Source organism: Odocoileus virginianus, chromosome 20 (genome assembly GCF_023699985.2).
Source record: "Odocoileus virginianus isolate 20LAN1187 ecotype Illinois chromosome 20, Ovbor_1.2, whole genome shotgun sequence".
Classification (NCBI taxonomy): Eukaryota; Metazoa; Chordata; class Mammalia; order Artiodactyla; family Cervidae; genus Odocoileus; species Odocoileus virginianus.
The window spans coordinates 26753005-26776498 of record NC_069693.1 but is presented as its reverse complement, the minus strand read 5'-3'; the positions used below and the strand labels follow the sequence as shown (position 1 = coordinate 26776498).

General features: G+C 49.4%; 1 protein-coding gene across 2 annotated transcripts in view; it reads left to right on the top strand.

The window, feature by feature from the left end:
- Positions 1-23494, top strand: part of BEAN1 (brain expressed associated with NEDD4 1) — a 38003-nt gene that overhangs the window by 7947 nt on the left and 6562 nt on the right. The window contains exons 2-3 of one of the 2 annotated variants that reach the window (XM_070451203.1): positions 328-434; positions 21610-21870. In XM_070451203.1, the coding sequence (XP_070307304.1) occupies positions 410-434; positions 21610-21870 (286 nt within the window). In that variant the 5' untranslated portion in view covers positions 328-409. Of the gene's footprint in view, positions 1-327; positions 435-21606; positions 21871-23494 lie in introns of both variants that reach the window. The other variant, XM_070451202.1, reaches the window with a different exon arrangement.

Here is a 23494-nt window from a genome sequence, read left to right as displayed (position 1 = left end):
TCTCCAGGTCTCAGTTTCCCCTTCTGTGAAATGAGGACATTGAGCTGATCTGTTAGGGTCTTTTCAGCCCTAACAGTTACAGGATTCTCAGAGGTCAACCCAGGAGAGATATTCGCCCCCTTCCACCAACCACTGAGATGCCAGCACATATTTGTGCCACCTCTGCCCTAGAACCCTCATACCCACCCCCCCAGACTAGGCACATGCTATCACAGTCACGATCCTCTCCCCAGAGGTTGACAACCCAGGGTACACAAGCCCCCAGCCTGCAGGGTCAGCAGGTGCCATGTGGGCGCCCCCATCACCTGCCTGTTTGTGTCTCTGCAGGTGAGCGGAGGGTCCTTCCCTGCGAGAAGTCAGAGCTCTGCGCGTGGGCAGGCTGGCTCCACTGTTCTGCTCCAAGGATTACATGTCCTTCAAACGCCCCTGCCCCTGTAAGTCTCCTCCCCGCCTCCTTCCATGGACTGGGGCCAGCATGGCAGAGTCAGGATGCAGAGAATGTTTCTAGGATGTTTGGCCAAAGAGCTCCAGGGGCCTGATAGGGGTTCGATGTGATATGATGGATGGGGGGAGGGCAACACAGAAGACCCCTGACAATCTGCAAGAGATGTCTCACCTTGCCAATCCCTCCATATCAGCACTTCCCAGAGTGTGGTTCAGGGTTCTTTCAAGGGATATTAATGAGGTTACTTTTTTTAAAATTCCATAGTCAAATGAGTGTGGGAAATGCTGAGTGACACAAGTCAAGTCAGTTTTGCTGGACTCTTCAGAGCCTTTAAGGTGATGCTGTGTTGTGAGGCTCCATTGGAAAGAGAAAGCCCAGGGGTCTACCCAAACTTAGCTGACAACAAGGAATGTCTCATGAGATGGGTGCTTCACAGAACACATTCCTTGGGGTTCAGTGTCTGAGGAAACCCTTCCGAGAGCAGCCTCACCAGACAGTCCCTTGTTTGTTATTAATAATTCATTTTTTCATCTAATGAAGCCACTAGATGATTTTGCACGTAACATTCTTCTCATGGCTCCCTGATGCCCACACATCTAGATGATGGACTTAATCAGATACACCCTGGGGCTCAAGGCTGCAGCCCCTGTGGCTTACTCCCCTACTCATCATCAACCCTGCCTTCACGACTCTTGCTGCCACCCTGACCCCAGAGTTGCCTCTCTCCCTGGCAGCCACCTGCTTCCTCCCATGATGTCCCCTGAGCCCCCTCCAAGGCACCATCATTTGCTGCATTTTGAGAGGACGTGCATAACCTCCCCATCCCTTCTCCCTGGTGAGGTTGGGACTGTGAGTCTGTGTGAGATCAGGGCCCCCAGGTGAGGTTCCCTGTCTACCTGTCAACTCCCTCACCCTGCTCACCAGTGTCTGTTCAAATCTGTACCATGTCCTACATCCTGGGGTTGAGGAACCTCTCCTGCAGAGAGTCAAACTGCCAACTGTCAACACTGTGAGCATCAGGTGGCTGCTGTAGTGCAGGTAGGGAGAGCTGGCCTATCCTGTCTGGGAGCGACCATCACCAGGCGTGCCGGGGGAGTAAGGTGGCAGTGTGTTCATTGTGCAGGGAATGTTTTCAGGAGGTAGGGGAGCGCATCCTGGCTGCTGGCTGCCGTGGGTACTGAGGAGGGCGTAGATCAAGAGTGATAAGCTTTCTGATACATAGGACAAGCTTGGTAACTTATTGTTACTGTTACCACCATGTCTGCTGTTGTGGAATGGTCAGCTATCAAAACCTCAGGCCAGGTGAGAAGGCTGCCACAGGAGCAGGTCAGAGCCCAGGAACACCTGCCCCACAGAGCGTCAGGGTGGTTGTACTGTCACCCCCAGGAGCAGCTGGCAGTGCAGAAAGCTGGGCTGCTGAGTGTGGAGGGCTTCCCAGAACCTTCTGGGGTTGAGCCAGGCCCTGTGGAGCCCTGCCGTCTGCACCAACAGGGGCCCTCACCCCAGGGCAAGGCTCTGCACGAGCAGCTCTTGAGGACTCCAGGGTGTGGTCACGGGTATCCTGGGCTGGTCAGGAGCAGTTACTGCACTTCTCTGAATCCCCCTCTCCCCGCACAGGCTCAGCACCTGGCATGTAGTAGGCACTCAATAAATGTTCGCTGAATGAATAAATGCAGTCCAACACTGTGGATGAGGCCCTGGAGGGGGAGAAGCTGAAGCTCCTGACTCTGCCACCAGACTCTCTCCGTGGCTCTGGCCAGCCAATCCTCATATCTAAATTGAAGCGGTTATCTGAGGCCAGGGGGTTCCAGGAGCTCAGAGCAGCTGTGAGGCTCCTTGGAGAGTGAGGGGAGACCAGGTGAGAAGAACCCAGATGCCCCACCACCCGCTGCTTCAGCCAGAGCAGCTCTGCTTACATCTCTGGGTTGGGGTCCGTTCAGATTCCGCTTAGAGGAGGAGGTCCCAGGCACTGGTAGGCCAAGCCCCATGTGGGTATCCAGGCCCACCTCTTCCTCTACCGTCTCTTCTCTTCTTTGCAGGATTCTTCTCTTCTCCTCAGTGTCCGGTCGGACTCTTTACCTTTTTTCTGAGCTAAGAAGTGCTCGCCGTCCTCCCTTTCAGCACCCCTAATCTGCTTCAACCTGGCTCCTGCACCCTCACCCCAATATGACATCAGCGGCTGTGTCACCAAGTCCATCCCAGAGTTTTCAGTTCTCAGCTGCATCTGACCCTGTTGGTCACATCAACCCTGCTGGTGGCTCCTCAACTGGGTTCTGGACTCTGAACCCCGGGGTTTTCCTCCAGCCCCTCTGGCTCTCTGGGCTCTGATCATCCATTCATGGTCTCCTTTGGTGCAAGAGGAGGGTGCATTCTTCCCACACCTGCCCAGGGATGCTAGGTCCCCCAGGACTCTAACCCCACTGGCCTTCTTGCCCTGTACTCCCCAGACCATTTCATCCTCACTCTTCTTTCAACTGCAGCCTATAGGCCAGCAGTTCCCATGACTCTCTTCCACCCTGGTTTCTGCCTGAGCTGATTCCTTCTGCCTTCCACTGCCTGGCTCCCCTGGGTAGCCCCACCTCCACTGCTCAAGTACAGCCTGTCCCACACTGAACTCCTTGCCCTCCCCTCCATGCCAGCTTGCTTGATTTTGCTGTCTTGGTTTAGGGCACCACCATCACCACCACCCAGTCCCACTGGCCAGAAATCTACAAGTGACCCTCAGTTTCCCTCCAACACCTGCATCACTACCAGCTGCCCAGGGAGAACCCAGGGTCTCCAAAGCAGGTCAACAGATCTCTCTCCTGACTTCCCCCCACCCCAGTCCAATCCCCTCCTCAGACCCCATCCTGGAAATTGCTGCCTTAGTAGATATTCATGGAACCAGACAACCAGACAAGTGAACAAACGGAGTGAAGCGGACTGCTTGTGGTTGGCCTCCTGGGCTCATAGACCAGAGGCCCTCACGTGGTTTTCTAGGAGGGATGCAGAACCACAAGAGTCCCTAATGCCCTGATTCACCTGGCCTGGGAACACTGAGGGACAAAGCCAGAAGTCTCAGGCTTCATCATCCAGCCACAAACACACACCCTCTTTTTTAGCATCTCTCCTGCTCTGTGAATTTAGACACCTAACAGGGAATCGCTTGAACCATCTTAGCTCACAAAATTATCTTACATGTGAAGATGCCCAAGCCCATTAAAATCTGGAGAACTTAGGACAGGAACCATAGCTTGTCCCTGTCTGGGTTTCCACACCCCTGCATCCTGCCAGTTGAGAGGGGCAAAGAGGAAAGTCCCCAGAAGGAAAAACAAGCACCAAAGCTTCCCTAGCAAGACCTGGCTCCTACGAGTTAAGAGTTCAGGGAAGTCAGGGAGTGTCAACAGGGAATGTGAACCTGGGGCAGGGCAGTGGGCACAGGTCTGGCTGGCATCCACAGCTTTGGACACTGGGTGAAGTGGGACCATCCACTGGCCTCTCAGGAGCTGGGCAGCCCTCAATCAGACCAGGCTGGGCCGACTTCTCCCAGGCCCTGCCCACATCCTGGGCTCCCCCCACCCCTATTACATCCCAAGGATCTTAGCTCATCTCAGCTTCTCACAGAGAGAGCCCCAACAAACCTCCAGGTCCCTCCCTCTCAGTCAGGCAGATGAAAAAAACTAAGGCAGGGAGAGGAGGCAAGAACAGGAGAGGGGAAGCCCTGAGGGATTTGGCCACAGGCTGCAGGAGGGAAATCTGGTCTCCTCCCTGCAAATGCAAGCCTGTGAGCCATTTCCAGCCTTAAGCACTGAGTAAGAAGGACCAGCCCAGCTCCTCAGAGAGGCTGGACGCGTGGGAGCTTCCTCCATCTGGCCCCAGCTAGGCAGGGCAGCCCAGGATTCCCCCAGGATCCAGGCTTCAAGAACAGATGCTTCCTAACTACTTCTTCACCACGAGCACATGGGAGCTCCACAGAGCTTCCTATGGTGTGAAGTGGGGGTGGCCTCAAGGGACAGACCTGGGGGGGAGGAGGGGCTGTGGGGCCTCAGGGAAGACTGAGGATGCAGCGAAGCAGGGCTGAGAGTAGAGGCAGCAACCACTGGTCCACAGAGGAACTGGATGGGGCTTATCTCTGCTAAGCTCACAGGCTGCCAGCAGGCCAGAAGGAAGCACAGCCTAGAAAAGCCTCTGGGTGGGCTTGGGCCTCCCTCAGAGTTGTGGGATGTGGTCGACAATGCTTGGGTTCAAGGACAACATAGCATTGACACTTGCCAGCTGTGAGATCTAGAGCAAGTTTCTTTACATCTAGAAACCTCAATCTGCTCATCTGTAAAATGTAAACAGTCATAATAGCCTTTTGGTTTGATGCCCAGATTTGATACGTCATAAGGAGAATCTAGCTTGGTGCCAGGCACTGAGAAGATGCTTGAGAAACTTGAAAGTCATATCCTTTTGACCACCCTCTCTCTACAATGCTTAACATGACCCAAGTCTTTGGCAACAGAATGGCGAAAATGGAGAGAGATGGGGATGCTGGAGATGAACCTGGGGTTTGGACCAGATACTGTTGTTTTCTGCTCTGCTTATTGTATTACCTCTGAAGAGACTTCACTGTCAAGAGAAGGAAGAACTTGAGAGCTAGCTCCTGAACCCCCAGCCCTTGAATGGAGAGTCCACTCTGTGGCCCCATGAACATCCTGGCTACCCCTCCTCTGAGTTCTCTGGTCGATCCCAGAGTCTGACTGTAGCAAGTGCTTGGCATCTGGCAGCTAATCTCAGTTTCAAATGCACAATCATTTTATATTAATATTAGAGTCCTTAACAAGAGGGCATCAGCCTCAGCTTGAGTGCTTAATGTCGTACTGTTAAACAGCAGCAGTACCCCAGCTTTTGCAGAGCACTCCCAGCTGGCAGAGGTTTTGTGTCCCAAACTTTCTGAGTTTCTACTGCTCTCCTTTCTCATCTACCCCAAAGCAATTAATCTGAAAACCCTAACAGTTTCACTTTGAAATCTGACCCCATCTTGCCACCTCCACCACTAAGCCCCAGGACCAAGGACACCACTGTCATCACCTGGACCGCTGCTCTGGCCTCCTAACCGACCTCTCTGCCACCCTCGTGCCCCCCTCCAGCCTATTCTGCCAGCCTATAACCCTGGGAGTGTGGGAAAGGGAAGGGTCTAGAGACTGAGCCTTGCGTTGGTTTCTGTATCTAGAAATCTTCCCAAGCAAGCATAATCCCTGGAGTTGTCACCCACAGCACCCCAAAGCCAAGCACACTGGGGAGGATTTACCTGCAAACAGGGATGAGTAAGGACACTGCCATTTCTCTGCCAAGGACCATACTACATTAGCTACCCTCCTGTACCTGGAAGCGTGTCTAGGGTGATTAGGAAAGGCTGGTCATCCTCTGTGACATCACCCCAGAAGTGTGCAGGACCGCATGCTTCCCAGTCAGGAGAGAGAGGCCCCAAGAGAGAAGTCATATGCCCTGTGGGCCCAGGGACCACTGGAGCTGGCAGCATCTACAAGTAGAAACTTCCAGGCCCAAGCTCAGGGCAGTGGCCACACTAGTCCCTCTGACAGCCTGATACATTTTCACCTCCTCGAGTTCCTTCTGTTTGCTTCTCTCTGAGTACCAAGTCCTCTATTAGCCCTGGTTTCATCAGCTTCTAAGGGCTGCTCCCTCTTCCCACCTGGACTCCATATCTGTAGGTGACCTCCAGGCCTTGTTTGAAAAAGTCATTCCAGAGCTTTCCTCTGCCCATCCACCAGGCCCTTCAGCCACCGGATAATACTTGTCTCCCCTAGGAATGGGGCTAGGGCTAGAGATACAGCTGATTCCAGTAAAAACAACAAGAGCTGAATGACATAGGTTCCAAAACCACTGAAGCAAATGTATTTAAATCATCCAAGCCTGTTACTCAGCTATGAAATGGGATCAGGAAACCCACTTTGCAGGGTGATTGAGAGTGTAGTGAGCACACAGTCAGTCAGTCAGGGTTTGTTCTATCCTCCTCCTCTGGCTTCTCTATCCCACAGTGAGAGGAGGTCTTCCTGCAGGGTCCTCCCAAGACTGTTCCAAGGAGAGATCACGTCTTCTCTCTCCGTTTCCAGCTGGGCATGCAGATGCAGCATGGCATACTTGGCTGTACTTCATCTGGCAGGCTCTCATCAGGGGATAGCCAGGTGCCAACCTTTCCCTAGACCCCATCACAGGCACATAATGAGACAATGCAAGCAAATGGATTCTCCCTACCTTCTAGACTGGATGTAAGAGGTCTTCTGCTGACCCTATGGGACTTAACCCAGGGACTCCACCTCAACTGCCTCTCACCAGAGATGCAGAAACTGAGATGCATACTGGGGACTGGACCAGGTCACCTGGTGTGTTTGCAGCTGAAACATATATGCTCCCAGCATGACTCCACATGAAGTGCTCTTTCCACGAGGAGCCTGCTCTCCTCTGTTCTCAGGGAAGATACCGAAAAGAGGATAACTATGATAACACACCATGTCTTTAAAAAAAAAAAATTTAGACCTTACTTCCACATAGGGAGGGAAATCCTGAGATGGAGCAGCTGTAGGGCTTCAGGTTCAGTGGTCAGAGATGAACATCACCAAGGAGCCAGGTTCTTTCCATCTTCTTGCTCCACTGTAAGATGGCCATTGTAAGATTGCTGCATTGCAAGATGGCCACCATTAACCCAGGCAGTGACACAACTTTTCCCAGAAGATCCCCAGCATACCACCCTCATGTCTCACTGGCCAGAATTTAGTTGCATGTCCACCCCTAAGACAATCCTAGTTAGGGAATGGTAATACCAGGACTGGTTTACCAAACTAGTCTTTAAAAGGACAAAGGCTGTTAGAACCTGGTCCCTCCTCAGTCTAAAATGGAGGCAGTGGACAGTCAGGCCAACAAAACCTTCCCCTTTTGCCTGCTCATTCCTTGCTCTCTGGGCCTCAAGTCTTCAGGAGGACCTCTAAATATCTGAAGTGAGAACTGAACTGAACTGAGGAGTCCCTTTTATGGGGATTCTCTAGGGTTAGGTGTTTTTTTTTTTTTCTTTTTTTTTTTTTTTTTTTGGTTTGTGTAGTAGAGAAATACCAGCTCACAAGAGTAGCTAAATATTCAGGATTAATGACCCATTTAATCATTGGTAGCCAGCCTGAAATCCATCATGATGGGAGTTTTACACCGTAGAAATTGGCAAACACCACCAGAAATCAGGAATTTTTTTTCTTTTTTCTTTTTCCTGGAAAGCCGGTTTGCCAGCACACCACTGTATAAAACACACATACAGAAATATGCACAGATCATTACCGTACAGCTGAACCTTCACAAACCCAGCACACTCAGATCAAGAAATACATCATGAGCTGCAGCTACAACTCCTGCCACGTGCTCTTCCAGGCCCTACGCCATGCCCAGCTCAGCCACTGTCTTGACATTTGTCACTATAAATTGGCTTTTCTAGGTGTTGACCTTTATATGTTTAGAATCATACAGAATGTTCTCTTTTGATCTGGCTTCTTTTGCTCAATATTCTGTCATGAGATTCAATGACAATATTGCATATAACTGTAGATCACTTAGTCTCATCACAGTGTGTGTACTGACATATTGGAATGTATAATATTCCATTGTGTTGATATACCACAAATAACTTATCCACTCTACTTTAAGGGACATCTGAGTACTCTTCAGAGTTGGGCAATGAATAGTGAACGTTCTAGTAAAATGCTGTCCAACAGAGCTTTCTGCAATAATGAAAATGTTCTATATCTTCACTGCCCAGTGATAGCCACTAGCCACTTGCAGCTACTGAGCCCTTGAAATGTAGCTAGTGCAACTGAGGACTAAATTCCTTAACTGAAGTACAGCTGATTTACAATACAGTTAGTTTCAGGTGTACGGCATACTGATTCAGTATTTTTGCAGATTATACTCCCTTATAGGTTATTACAAGATAATGGGTATAATTCCCTTTGTTATACAGTATATCCTTGTTGCTTATCTATTTTATGTATGGTAGTTTGTATCTATTAATCCCACATCCCTAATTTGTTCCTTCCTTCTCCCCTTTGGTAACCATAAGTTTGTTCTCTATATCTGTGAGTCTATTTCTATGTTGTATATACATTCATTTGTATCATTTTTAAGATTCTACATATAAGTGATCTCATATAGTATTTGCCTTCCTTGTCTTATTTCTCTAATACTCTCTAGGCCCATCCATGTTGCCACAAGTGGCATTATTTCATTCTTTTTTATAGCATAACAGTATTCCATTCCATACATACATACATACATATAAAATCATACCTTTTTAATCAAATTGTCTGTTGATGGACACTTGGGTTGTTTCCAAACCTTGGTAACAGTGAATAGTGCTGCTATGAACATTGTGGGGGATTCCCTGATAGCTCATTTAGGAAAGAATCCGCCTGCAATGCAGGAGACCCTGGTTCAATTCCTGGGTTGGGAAGATCCACTGGAGAAAGGATAGGCTACCTACTCCAGTATTCTTGGGCTTCCCTTGTGGCTCAGCTGGTAAAGAATCTGCCTGCAATGTGGGAGACCTGGGTTCAATCCCTGGGTTGGGAAGATCCCCTAGAGAAGGGAAAGTCTATTCTGGCCTAGAGATATCCATGGACTCTATAGTCCATGGGGTCTTTGGGGTGCACGTATCTCTTATAATTAGTGTTTTCATTTTCCTTGGATATATACCTTGAAATGGAATCATATGGTAGTTTTGTGGGTTTTTTGCTGGATCATATGGTAGTTTTATTTGTAGTTTCTTAAGGACTCTCCATACTGTTTTCCACAGTGCCTGCACCAATTTACATGCCCACCAACACTGAACTAGAGTTCCCTTTTCTCCAAATCCTGTCAGGTATTAGTTATTTGTGTTTCCTTTTGATGATAGCCATTCTGACAAGTGTGAGGTGATACTTCATTGTGGTTTTGATTTGCATTTCTCTAATAATTAGCAATGTGGAGCATCTTTTCATGTGCCTGTTAGCCATCTGTATGTCTTCTTTGGATAAATGTATATTCAAGTCTTCTGACCATTTTTTTATTGTTTTTTTATATTGAGCTATATGAGCTGTTTATATATTTTGAACATTAATCCCTTTTTGGTCTCATCATTTGCAAATGTTTTCTCCCATTCTGTAGGCTGTTTTTTCGTTTGGTTGATGGCTTCTTTTGCTGTACAAAAGCTTTTAAGTTTAATTAGGTCCCATTTGTTTATTTTTGCTTTTATTTCTTTTGCTTTAGGAGACTGAGCCAAGGAAATATTGCTACAATTTATGTCAAAAAGTGTTCTGCCTGTGTTCTCTTCCAGGAGTTTTATGGTTTCAGGTCTTACCTTTAGATCTTTAAACCCTTTAAAAATTTATTTTTGTATACAGTGTGAAGGAATGTTCTAATCTCATTGTTTTACCAGAAACTGTCCAGTTTTCCCAGCACCACTTGTTGAAGAGACTGTCTCTTCTCCATTGTATATTCTTGCATCCTTTGTCATAGATCAATTGACCATAGGTGTGGGGGTTTATTTCTAGGTTCTCTATTCTGTTTCATGGATCTATGTATCTGTTTCTATCCCAATACCATACTACTTTGCTTATTATAACTTTGGAGGATAGTCTGAATTTGGTAGTTACACTTCCAGCTTTGCTCGTTTTTTGTTTACTGGAGTATAACTGATTCACAGTGTCCTGTTACCTTCAGGTGTACAGTAAGGTGATTCAATTATACATATATACTTATTCTTTTTTCAGACTCGTCTCATATAGATTATCCCAGAACACTAACTAGAGTTCCCTGTGCTATACAGTAGGTCCTTGTCAGTCATCTATCTTATGTATAGTACTGTGTGCGCTGCCAGCTTCGTTCTTTTTCCTCAGGACTGTTTTCGAAATTTGGGGTCTTTTGTGGTTCCATAAAAATATTATGATTATTATTTGTTCTAGTTCTACAAAAAAAAATATCATGGCTATTTTGGTATGGAATATACTAAATCTGTAGATTGCTTTGGATACTATGGCATTTTAATAATATTATTTCTTCCAATCTAGGAGCATAGGACATCTTTCAGTTTCTTTGAATCATCTCCAATTTTGAGGAATTAAATTTTTAATTTAATTTTCATTAATTTAAGCAGCTACATGTGGCTAGTGATCATCATATTGGACAGCACTGTTCTAGTATGTGGCTTCTGGTGAACATATTGATGCATTTCTGTTGGAGGATTCATTCTGCCCAGGAGTGGAATTTCTGGGTTATAGGACATCCATATGGTTGGCTTTAATAGATAGGGCTAAAACAGTTTTCCAGAAGGGCAGTACCAGTCCACTCTCCTGTAATCAATATATGAGAGTTCTAGTTGCCCTCCATCCTCCCCAGTGCTTGCTCTGAATTTTTTCACTTCAGCCATTCTGGAAGATAGTAGAAATATCACCTTGTGGTTTTTACTGGAGTTTCTCTAGTTATTAAGTACAGTGTACTAGCACCCTGGATATACTCTTTTGTGAAGTGATTACTTAAGCCTTTTGCCCACTTTTTTTCAATTGGGCCTTTTTAGTATTAATTTCTAGGAGGTCTTTATATATTCTGAATACCAGACCTGTGTTGGATATATTATTGCAAAAATCTTCTACCTCTTTGTGGACTGCTTTATTTTTTTAAGATTTTTTTTAACATGAGCCATTTTTAAAGTCTTTATTGAATGTGTTACTATATTCCTTCTGTTTTATGTTTATAGTGTTTTTGGCTGAGAAGCATGTGGGATCTTATCTCCCCAACCAGGGATCAAACCCGCACCCCCAGCATTGGAAGGCAAAGTCACAGCCACTGGACCGCCAGGAACGTCCCTGGATGCTTTACTGACTCTTATAACCATGCCTTTGCATTCAAAGATATTCTCAAATTTTTATGGAGAGAGTATTTATCAAGTCTTACATATAACTGTTTGCTTTATTCATATTTAACTTTAAAATTTACAGAAAATAAAATGATATGGAGCATACAGTTAGGGGATACCCTCTTGGACTTCTTAGGAGCAGAGGATCCTGTTGATGCACTTCAAAGAATATGTTTTTATAAATGTGAAAGCCAAGGTGGGCACCTTTTTAAGTTGGATGGCAGTCTTATTAAAGAGTTTTTGTCAATTATTGAAATTTTAGGTGTTAGGTTAGATGAAATTTAAAGAGACTGCTTGTGAAATAACTTAAACTTTTTAAATTTTTTCTTATTTTTTCCAAGATACAAAAGTACCTCTAACACTAAAATAATGACTATGATCCCAACAGTTTAAGGACAATTACAGTACATGCGACTGTATACTTACACAGTATGTCACCAACACTCTCTAAACAATAAGAACAGTCGCACTGGGGCACGGCTCTCACGTTATCCTTGCCAGAGAGCACAATGATCAATTACACCTGAGCCATGCTAGCACACTAGCCATATCTACCAAGCGTAAAATCCAATTATCTAGAACAACATGACTATCAAATCCCCAGCCAGTATGGAATTTCTGAGTCTGTATATTCAGAAACCTATGGAGTGTTCCTTAAATTCTTTTAAAATAGGAACTATACTGAGCATTAAAAACACTGAACTAAATAGTTCAATCAGCATAGTGGCTGAAATTCAGTGTCTGATTTAACAAATGTTTACCTATCATTTCAAAATCAATTTCTGCTCAATCCTAGCACAGCCAGCACTTCTGCAGTGGCATTTATTTTTCAGTGCTCAAGAATGAAAGGCCCAGCTATACACCATAGTCTCATTACAGGAGCCATGGGGAAGGCAAGCCCATGGAACACACACAAGAGGAGAAAGACATGCCCAGCATCATCCCTTTGTTCAACGCTGGCTTTGATTTAGAGGAGAGGAGAACACAAAAACATATCATAAAAACTGAACGAGGATCATGTTTAGTAGGTAAGAAACTAAACTGTTTCCAAGTTTAGTAGGTAATCAAGAGTTATACTTCTGCTGCAAAAATCTTTACAGGATTGGAAGTACTAAAGTGACACTAATACTGAAACACAGGTAATCAGAGGTAGCCAAAGGCACTGGCGATATGAGTCATCATCAAAAGACAGCCCGGGTAAATATCACACATTTCCTGTCAGCTGCTGCAAAGACTTGCATTTTTCAAACTGAAAAGGAATACTGTGGGGCTTTTTACTTATCACTTACTGGAAGAAAGGCTGTTTTAGGCCCCCTCATTGAACATGAGACCAAGGTTTCCAAATGCAGTTTTCCTCTATCATCACAAGCTGCATCATACTCAGTTACTACTGTTTGACATTGAACTGCTATATGTGATAGTGTAGCTACTCTCTTGAGTATGCCACAAAGAACTATTAGAGTGAAAGAGCTAATTGTGCAAAAATGTAGGATCCCATAAGAATGTGAAGAAGCCTTCTATGTCTTGGAAACTATTATCTGGTTCCAGACACCTGCACAGACAGGTTCCTCCCTGAGAAGCATTCGCCAGTGTCCCAGGGCAAGTTACAAATTATTTAGAAACTTTTCAAAATCTTCCCCTTGCTCTAGCCATGTCCTTGATCCTGTTCCCATCTCAGTCCCCATGCCCCTTGCCCACCCTGAAGCCCAAACTCCCACCAAAGATCTTTACTTTAATATAGTACAACTTACCCGTTATTTCATAGTCAGTATTAATACCTTTGTATCCTGTTTAAGAAATCCAAAGTCATAAAGATGTTCTATAGTGCCCTCCTATTGAAGCTTTACTGTTTTGCCTTTCATATTTAGTACTATGTCCAGGGAATGTTTTGTTAAGATTTTAAGGTTTGTCATATATTGAGCACCTACTGTGTTCCAAGCATCCTGCTAAGCAGTGTGCTTTAATTAACTCAAAGAATTGCTGTTCCCACTTTGCAGTTGAAGTGCTAGAAGCTCAGAGGGGTAAACTTCCCAGAGACCACCTGCAAGAGGCAGGGCCAAGATCTGAACCCAGGACTCTGACTTGGCAAGATCCGAGGACCAGATGCATGTCAGCTTTGGTGAAGGAACTCTGGGGTTTCCCCCCACACCACCACTGCCCTGAGGAAGATGACTGAGGAGTGACCCTTCTCCCAGAGGACACTAGGGCCATTCACCTCAGACACTGAATGCTGGTGAATAAAAGGCATTAGGACTGGGGCTGGGGTGCCCCAGCTCAGGGCTACAAAGCAACCTTGGGGACTGGGGGAATTCAGGACTTCTCCACAAACACTCCATGTTTTTATAAATCTGCGTTCCATGAAACCACACGCTGAGAAACTACTCCAAAGCTCCAGGTTCAGTGTGATGGTGTCAGCCATTTGAGATCATTTGTATCTATTGTGGCCAAGAAGTATCTATCTTTGCCTGGTCTAGTAGTTTTTCTCATTCTACCTACTGAAGTGACATGTTATGTTAATAGATTTCGTGGTCTTAAACCATTCTTGCATTCCTGGAATAAGTCTTTTCTCCTCAAAATGTATTATTTTTAGTACACTGCTGCCCTGGTGGCTTCCCACATGCCCTTGTAAATTCTAGGAGTTGAGGGAACTACTGTGGAGCAGGAGACAAAGTCCCATGATATGTTCCAGAATCAGAACCCACTAAAACAAAGGGCCAGAACAAAACCAGGGATGAGAGTACTTGGGGTGGGGGCTCAGCCATTGTGGCCCAAAAACACATCTCTAGGCTGGCCCAGCTTGTGGGACAGTTGATAATTTGAAACATTCATGAATTTAACATTTTATATATCAATTATTCATTAACTTCCTGGAAAGACCACATTGTAGTAAATGGTCATTTTCTGAAGCCACGATTTTGAGACTCATAATGCAAATGAGAGGGAAATGGCAACCCACTCCAATATTTTTGCCTGGAGAATCCCATGGAGAGAGGAGCATGGCCAGCTACAGTCCATGGGGTCGCAAAGAGTCGGACACGACTAAGCACAGCACAATGCAAATGGGGATGTGATAGCTAATTCCCTAGCTGATGGATGGGCCAAGCCAGCCCCCAGCTCCCATCCAGCTGCTTCTCCACACAGTTCCCCTATTTCCTACACATCAAGCAGGCACAGTGACTGCTGGTGTTATAAAAGCCTGTGTCCTCCATGGAAAACAGCCAAAAAGCCAACTCTAGGTGATGATGGAAGAGTAGAGAGTTCTGGGCCACTGATGACTCTAGCAAGAAAATGGGAGATTGGTGGTGTGGCTTCAAGTTGAAAGTCTCATTCTGCTGTGGTTTGATTTTGTAATGTCAGCCAGTTCACCACTTCCTCTGCAGAAACAGGGAAAAGTGGTCTGTGATACTGTTTCAGTGAGTTTTCCAGCCAACAAATAAATTGTTCACCAAACTGGAGATAAAACCTTAGTGAATGATGACAGGACGGTAAGCTATGGAGTCTGGATACGTAGAAGTACATGTGAGTTAATTTTGGTGAGTTGATTTAAGTGGCAGAATCTATCTTAATAGTGGAAGAAATCATTTTCATCTTATATTTATAGAATCATGAAGGGCCTGTGGGTGGTCACTTTTATTTTTCCAGTTATATTTTAATGCAGTAGCTAAAAGCCTTCTACTTGGCAGTGGCACACTCTCCTATTAACTCTGATGTATAAACAGAGGGAAGCAGGGCTACTCTGCATAACATGAGAACAGAGAACTCCATGATGTACCAAGACTCTCCCCTGAGCACTGGGGTATTTGAGAGGTTCATTTTAGCTGATTCACATACATGTTCCTAGTGCCTAGCATGTATCCAGGCACAGAGCACTTAGTGAGTACTGGTGGGTAGATGGATGGGTGGGTGGATGGATGATTGAATATATGGATGGATGCATGGATGATCAAGTGGATCCTGAGTAGATGCCTAGGTACATAAATACATGGGAGGGTGGATAATCAGTTGGTTGAGTGAATTAATGGATGGGGGGTGATTAATAGGTGGATGACTTCACAATCTAATCCTCAGTTTCCACTATAACCTACCCTACTTGTAATGTCCCAAACAGCCAAGAAAAACACATCAGGGCCTTGACATCTTGCAGAGATACATTTCGTTGTAAGAAGAATCCTAAACACTAAGCAACCGTTTCCTCACCCTCATAATCCCAATGTTCATGTGACATCCCACAGCCTCACCCCAGGAGCACCTCCTCCTTTCCTGAGCTCTTTTGCAACCTCACCCTTCTGTACTCCTGCCCAGGCCCCTTCCTCCCTCCCCTGCTCTTGTTCTGCTGGTTCATCCTGCAAGACCCAGCCCCTGTGTGGATGTTCCTGACCTGCCCCCAATGCCCTAACATCTCTCCCTCACAGTCTCCTGGTGACAAGAGAATAGGTATCGCCAAGTGGGCTGAGAAGTTGCCCCAAAAAAGAAGGGGATAGGACTCAGAAGCGCCCAAGTGTAATGAGCCTGCCCTGCCATGTCCCCTACCCTAGTCCCAGCTGGGAGGCTGGGACCAGCCATTGGTGAGCAAAGAAAAGAGAGTGCCCGAATCCTCTTCCCCAGATTTTCTCCAATGACTTCACAGCCTCCCCCTGGTGGCTTCAGCAATGGAGAAAGAGGTGCACTGCTGAGGCCAGACTTAGAGAAATGGACCTATGACAAATCCATTCAGAATTTTTTGTGACAGGGACCAGCAGTCAGATCTCTGTCCGTGGCCCCCTTCTTCCTCCAGCCAGCATCTCTGAAGATATGGGCAGGCCTGGAGAACTAAAGACGGTGGCTCAGCACCTTCGGTGTCTCGGTGCCCTTCCTTTGCCAGTGGTCCTAGGTGGCTTCAGGCTGCAAAGAGCAATCTTCTGATCTAACTGCCTCCCCCATTGCATTCACCGGGCTCCCACCTCCTCCCTACGGCTTACCCACCCTTCAGGAAGAACGATTCAAGACCCAAGAATAAACATCTTTCAGACAAACAGCAGGTCCAGTGAGGGCAGAGAACATGCCCAAGGTCACACAGACAGTGAGTGGCAGAACCAGGAATGTAGCCCAGTTCTCCCACCTCCGCCTCTGCCGTAGGCCACTAGTTCATGGAGTATCGGACATACCCAGGTTCAAATCCTAGCTCTGCCTCAAAACCAGGTGGACAAACCAGCCCACCAAGATTCAGTGTCCTGTAAATGGGACTGGCTAGGGTTTCACACAGAGAGGAGGCAAGCGCCAAACCCGGCCCCAAGCCCAGCCCGGGGTCATTGAGGGCCTAACTCACCTGTGGTTCCCAGCTGCAGCCTGGAGCAGAAGTCCGGAGGCGCAAGCGCAGGCTTCTGCCTGGCCTGGCGGCGGCGCACAGACCCAGGCACCATGCCAGCCCCGACAGGGGCCTCAGGACCCCATGCGCAGAGTGGGGAGAGCACCAGGGCTGGGTGTGCGGCGTGCTCACAGGACTTCCGCTTGGCGCGGTGGAAGAACTCTCTCAGGAACAGCTCACCGTCAAGAGCTTTCAGTTGAGCCTGGCTCCACTCACAGCCCGGGAGCCGGGGCCTCAGCCTCCACCAAGCTCCACGCACGCTCCACGCTCGCCCACTCACGTTCTACGCTCCACCCACGCCCCACGCTCCACTTACACGCCACGCACGCCCCACACTCTCCCTCTCACGCTCCACGCACGCCACACGCTCCACGCACGCCCTTCGCTCTACGCACGGCTCCACCCTCGCTCCACGCTCACTTGGAGCCTGGCAGCAGCCTTCGTGTGTTTATGGTATATCCCTTTCTTGGGAAGATTCCTTGGAGAAGGAAATGGCAACCCACTCCAGTACTCTTTCCTGGAGAATTCCATGGACAGAGGTGGCAAAGAGCCACAATTGAGCGACTAACATACACATACACTATCCCTTTCTTCAGCCAGAAGGCGCCCCTAAAACACTTGGACCAGGCCCCTCGAAGTCTCCTCTTTGCCACTGAGATAAAGGACAGCCTTTTTCTTTAATTTAGATGTGCTTGGTCTTAGTTGCCGCACTTGGAATCTTTAGTTGTGTTATCTGGGATCTAATTCCTGACCAGGGATGGATTCTGGGCCCCTGCATTGGGAACATGGAGTCTTAACTACTGGACAACCGGGAAAACCCAAGAACGGTCTCTTGACTTTCTAGATCCTCTAATAGTGGGCCCCTGCCAGCCCCTCAAAACTTAGCAGTGTTTGTGCTGAGTCGTGTCTGACTCTGCGACACCATGAACTGTAGCCCACCAGGCTTCCCTGTCCATGGGATTTTCCAGGCAAGAATACTGGAGTGGGTTGCCATTTCCTTCTCCAGGGCATCTTCCTTATGCTTAGTTTAGCTAAACATGACATGCAATGTTTAGCTGTTGATATACTTTCACCCTGAATAAGACTTAGGTCATGGTCTACGTTGCTACATATAAGGTGGCCAGGAGGAAGCAAAGCTTCATTTTAGGGAGAGGAAAATTTCACTTTAGCAAGATCCCAAAAACATGAGTTCTGTCGCACAGTGCCTGTTAGCCACAGCCTCACATCTTGCCTAAGAGCACAGGGCTTTGGCTGCCCACTGACTTGGGTCCCTCTTCGTGGGCTGTGTGACATTGGACAAATCACTTAACCTTTCTGAGGTCCAGTTTCTCTACCTGTTAATTGGAGTTCCCGTCATGGGCCATCATAAGAATTAAATCAAATAGTACATGAAAAGTACCAAGCATGGTGCAGGACACACAGTAGGTGTTCAGCAGAAGTTAGCTAGTCATGCTAGTGTGTGGCGGAAGGGCCACATCTCAGGGTACTATTTCCTCCTGGTCATCAGCACCTTTGTAGAGGCTACTCGGAAAGAAAATCTAGGCTAGAGGCAAACCTAGCCTCATTCTCTATCCTTGTCGCAGCAGGTACGGGGGACAGGGAGGCAGAGCGGTGGGAAGGGGTGTTAGCATCATGTCATTTTTTCTGCAGTCATTTTTATCTTCTTGATGAAGTGGACCCTGCATTTGAAAATTGGAAGAATTTCCCTCATAATTTAAAGCAGCGCCTACCTCTGCCGGTCACAGTGACTGGAAGATTAATTTCTCACCAGCCATACAGGCGGATGCCTGCCCAAACTGGCTTCATATGCAGGCGCGGGTGTTGCCATCTCCACGCCTGGCTGGTAATGAGCCCAGCACTGCCAAGAGGGTGAGGCTCCCCTTAGCAGCTGAAGCAGGTGGCAGGCAAGTCATCTTCAAGGTGACCCCATGGGACTGGCACCTCGACAGAAGGTACTGCATGCTGAGCAGGGTGGGCATGCACACACATATATCCTGCCCTAGGTTTTTATTCTGGGTACCCACAACCTTGCCTTGGCCAGCTTTTTAGTAGCCCATCTGCCTTGGATCATGGGGTGGCCAGTGTGTCCCAAGCCATCCCAGCAGCTGGGACATACTGAACCAGTCAAGAGCAGTGTGGACCCCCTACACTCCTGTGCTCCCCAAGGAGGACTGCCTATCTCTGACATTCCCAAGTCCTGCCATTGGCTTCTAAGAGGAGAGGACACATGGTGATGGGAAGATGGTGACATTGGTTGGATGGCCAATTGGCTTGTGCTTTATTAGAGAGAATATGGTAGCAGAGTGGCCACAGGTTCAGGTCTAATCCAAGCCAAAGCCTGGTCATTGGCTCAGGAGTGGCAGTACTGTGGACTGGATGAGTGGTGGCCACAAGGTTCGTTTCATGACCCAGGTAATCACTGTGTGAAGTGCTATGTTGAAACGGATGTTTAAAAAAAAAGGAAAGGATGCTGAGGCTGGCTCCTGGGCCAAACAGAAAGAGAATGGTTATCAAGTAGTCATATACTGGCTATATGACTGTGGTGGGTCATTTAATATTTTCGAGCCTCAGTATCCTCACCTCTAAAATGGGGAGAACATAGCTTCAGGGATGAAGTGAGCTCTTTAAACAGAGCCTACACATAGCAGGGGCTCTCAAAACAGTGGTGTGTGTTTGGCCCCCAAAGAATCCCAGAAATTCACATACCCTGACATTCTCATATCACAGAGTCAAGAAGCATACATGCCCAGCCAAAGCCAAGGGTCTCTCTCTCTCCCCAGTGAATACCCCTGCAGGGGAGCAGCTTACAATGAACTTGAGCAAGCAAAGGCTTAGTTCTCAGGTTAGGATGACATACTGGCCCAGAAAGTAAGGCTTTCAAGTCAGCCCTGGCTAATGAATGTCAGTAGGCTTCAAGAGCTACCAGCATGGGCAGAACTGCTGGGAGGGCATCTTCACAGCTCAGGCAACAACTCTGAGTTCCTGCTTCACCTACCTGTCCCTGTCATGGGCTGAATGTGGGAGAGGCTTTTGGACATGGCATTGGAAAGGGATACGAGACAGGTGGCCACAGCTGAGCTTCCAGCTTCTGATTTGCCTAAGTCCAGGCCCTCACCTGGGAACGAAGCCCTCCTACAGCTACCCAAGGAGGTAGCGATCCACACCCTGCTTGATTCACACCCGAGACAGAGACCTCATTCCCCCGAGGCAGCTCACGGCCTCCCTGCCACTTCTTCATCTGGTCTAAGGCTGGAACCACCCATTCAGTACATGCCTTGGGCACCTTTGGTGAACTCGGACCCAGGGCTGAGCTTGAGGACACAGAGGGCACGCAGGCACAAGCCCTGGAAACCATGCATGATCATACATGACAGATGCAGAACAGGGACTGGGACCTCGGCTCTGGGAGGGCAGACAGGGGGACCCCTTTCAGGACAGGGCCCAGGAATGCTTGCCCTGCCCCTGTGGCTCACCGAGTGTCTGCAGCTCACTCCCTCTGGGAAGGTGGGATCAGCATGCCAGGGACGGGGACACAGAGGGCAGTGAGCTCTGGACTTCGAAGTTTGGGCCTGGGTTCTTGCTTGACTTGACCACAGAGTAACACAGTGACCGTGGGCTGGTCACTTACCAGTCCTGAGCATCAGTCCACACATCTGTTAAAGAGAAAATCCACACCCCAGCCCAGCTGAGTGGGAGAGAATTAAGAGGCAGTCATGCAGACTCACTAATGAGGTGCTGGTTCTCCCTGGGCAGAGGCCTGTGGATGCTCTTGGCTGATTCTAACCCCTCCCTAGAGCTCGAGCCCCCAGGGCTCCATCCTCTTATACTGTGGTAGCACAAATCCATCATGGCTCCCAAAAGCTTCCTTTAATAGGGCTCTCAGGGACACAGCTGTTGGTCCTAGAGAAGGTTCTTTCATCTTCTCATACTCTTGCCATGTTACACCCCTTCCTAGAAGCCCCTTCTTACCTCTCTGCACCTTTGGCCTTGCTCTTCCCCTGCCTGGAATACCTCCAAACTTTACCTTCTCTGAGACATCTTCCCTGATCTGACCCAGCCCCTGACTTGTCTGGGTCAGTTACTGCCCACAGCCCCAGGCTCGCCTGATATCTGTGGTGTCCCCCGGGGAGGTTTCACCCCCAAAGCAGGAGACCAGTGTTGAAGGCCAGTATGGTTTGTCGTCGAACTCCAATGCCTGAGTATTCTCCATCCATTCCCAAGACCTTGGCAAAGTCACACTGACCTTCCAACTTCATGTCTTGGTGGCGCAGAGTCCTGGTCTAGCACTGGATCTTGGGTTCAAGCCTCAGCTCTGCCATTAATTTGCTGTGTGACCTTGAGCAAGTCCACTGCCCTCTCTGGGCTTCCTTTTTCCTATCTGTGAGTTGGCTGAGCTCCCAGGGCAGAGGCTTCAGGGGACAGGAGAAGAGGTCAACCCTCACTAGTAGAGGCTCCTGTAGATGGGGGCGGGGGGTGGGGGTGGGGGGGAGTTGGCAGGACGGTGGGCAAGGCGCTACCTTCCTCCCTGGCAGAAGCAGTCAGGATAAAGTCCATGGGCCACATTAGCCTCCAATTACTGAGGGATGAGGGCTTCCCAGGTGGCACTAGTGGTAAAAAGCCTGCCTGCCAATGCAAGAGACTCAAGAGACACAGGTTTGGTCCCTAGGTGGGGAAGATCTCCTGGAGGTGGGCACAGCCATCCACTCCAGTTTCCTGCCTGGAGAATCCCACAGACAGAGGAGCCTGGTGGGCTATGGTCCATAAGGTCGCACAGAGTTGGACACGACTGAAGTCACTTAACACACGCACACACGCTGAGGGAGGAATCACTCACAGGGCAGCAGGGAGGGACGAGGAAGGTGTGGGGCAAAATCTTTGACCCTGTTCAGTGTCTCTCTCTGCCCACAGTAGCTCGATACAACCGCACCAGTTACTTCTACCCCACGTTCTCGGAGAGCTCAGAGCACAGCCACCTGCTCGTCTCTCCCGTGCTGGTGGCGAGCGCCGTCATAGGCGTGGTCATCATCCTCTCCTGCATCACCATCATCGTGGGCAGCATCCGCAGGGACAGGCAAGCCCGGCTCCAGCGCCACCGCCGCCGCCACCGCCGCCACCACCATCGCCACCACCGCCGCCGCCGCCGGCGCCATCGAGAGTACGAGCAGGGCTATGGTGAGCTGCCACCCGTCCCCGGGCACCCCCGGGCCCCCTGTCCGATTGCCGCCCAGGCAGCAGCAAGGAGGTGGCGGCTCTGCCATGGGCGGGACAGGGTGGTCAGGCTGCATCGTAGAGGTCCTGAGTGGTCAGGACGAGCCCAGAGGCAGTCAGCATGACGCCTCAGGGGCATAGGAAGCCCAGCTGTCTGCCAAGGGTGAGGCTAAAGGTCAAAGGGTGGGTGCAGGGCTTCTCCCCAGCCCCGGCCACTGTGAGACCAGGCCTGCCTGTTCCTGCCCTTGAAGCACCAGCCTGACCCTTGGGGAGCACAAAGCTCCTGCCCAGGGCGTGCCCACCCCCAACAAGGAGCCCAGTGCCACCCTCGACCTCTCCCACCCCAGGATGGAGCCAGTCAGGCCCAGGATGGCCAGCCTACCCACCGCACATAGCCCAACCCTTGCCCTCTACCCCTCCTGCTCGCCACCCAAGGCGCCTCCTTCCTGCTCCCTCCCTCCTCTGCACCGCTCTTCCCCGAGCCTAGAATGCCACTCCCCATTACCTCCCCATCTGACAGAAGCCTGCTTGTCCTTCCAGACCTGGCACAAATGCCTCCTCCTTTTAGAGCCTCTCTGCTGCTCCTCGCGCCCTCCCCCCCCCCAGGCAGGGGTGACTCCCACTCCCCAGGACTTCCTGAGCACTGCACCCACCCCCATCAGCGCCCTGACCCGGGACAGCCATAGATCTCCTCGCACTGAGCTCACAGCCCAGCACGGGCCTAGCCCAGGGGGACCTGCTCCACAGCAGAGGAAGTCACCAGCCCATCTCACTTTACCAGCAAGAGCCGTGCTAGCCCATTTTAAAGACCAGGAGCTAGAGGGACTTGTTGACTGGCTTGAACGTGCCCGAGCCTGAGCCTGGGACTTAGAGCTCAGGAGAGAGGGCCAGGGGAATTTTCAAGATTGAGTGGAGAGGTCGACCTTGGCCTTGAGGAGAGAGAGAGAGGCCTCGGGGCAGGCTAGTCCGTCCTGAGGGTGTGGTGGGGCCATGGGGCCAGTGTCACAGGAGCAAGCCCCCAGCCCTGGCTCTGGAGCAGGTGGGGTGGTAGCAGGCTGCCGCCAGGCTGCGTCTGGACTCAGGCCTTTGCTGCCTGCTGCTGACTCACTGCAGCCCCGCAGCCCCATCACCGTGGAGACCCTGCTGTGGGGCTCCCGCCTCCCTGCCCTCGGGCTGTTCTCAGCTCTGGCTTTGGGGCCTCAGCAGGAGGCCTGCAGGTGCTGATGCCCCCAGGCCATCCCCCGGCCTCAGGGGGTACACCAGGGACTGCCAAGAGGCTTGGAAAGAAGCCAGGGGAGAGGGGACCCAAGAGCCACCAAGCTCCAACAAGCACCAGCCTCCTGGCCCCGGGGACCCTCTGTCCTTCAGATGCCCTCCCTGGCTGCAGGGACTCAGCCTCTCCAGGCTCTCTCCCATTGCTCTGGTGGCTTCTTCTCAGACTTGCTGGTAGATTCCTGGGAAGAAGAATCTCAGGGTTCCTCAGAGCCCCACCCTGGGCCCTAGGTCCTCTCTCAGGAGGACCCACCCCTGCTCCAGCTCCCGCGCCCTCCAGCTCCAGGCCCCACCCATCCTCCTCACCCGATGCCCC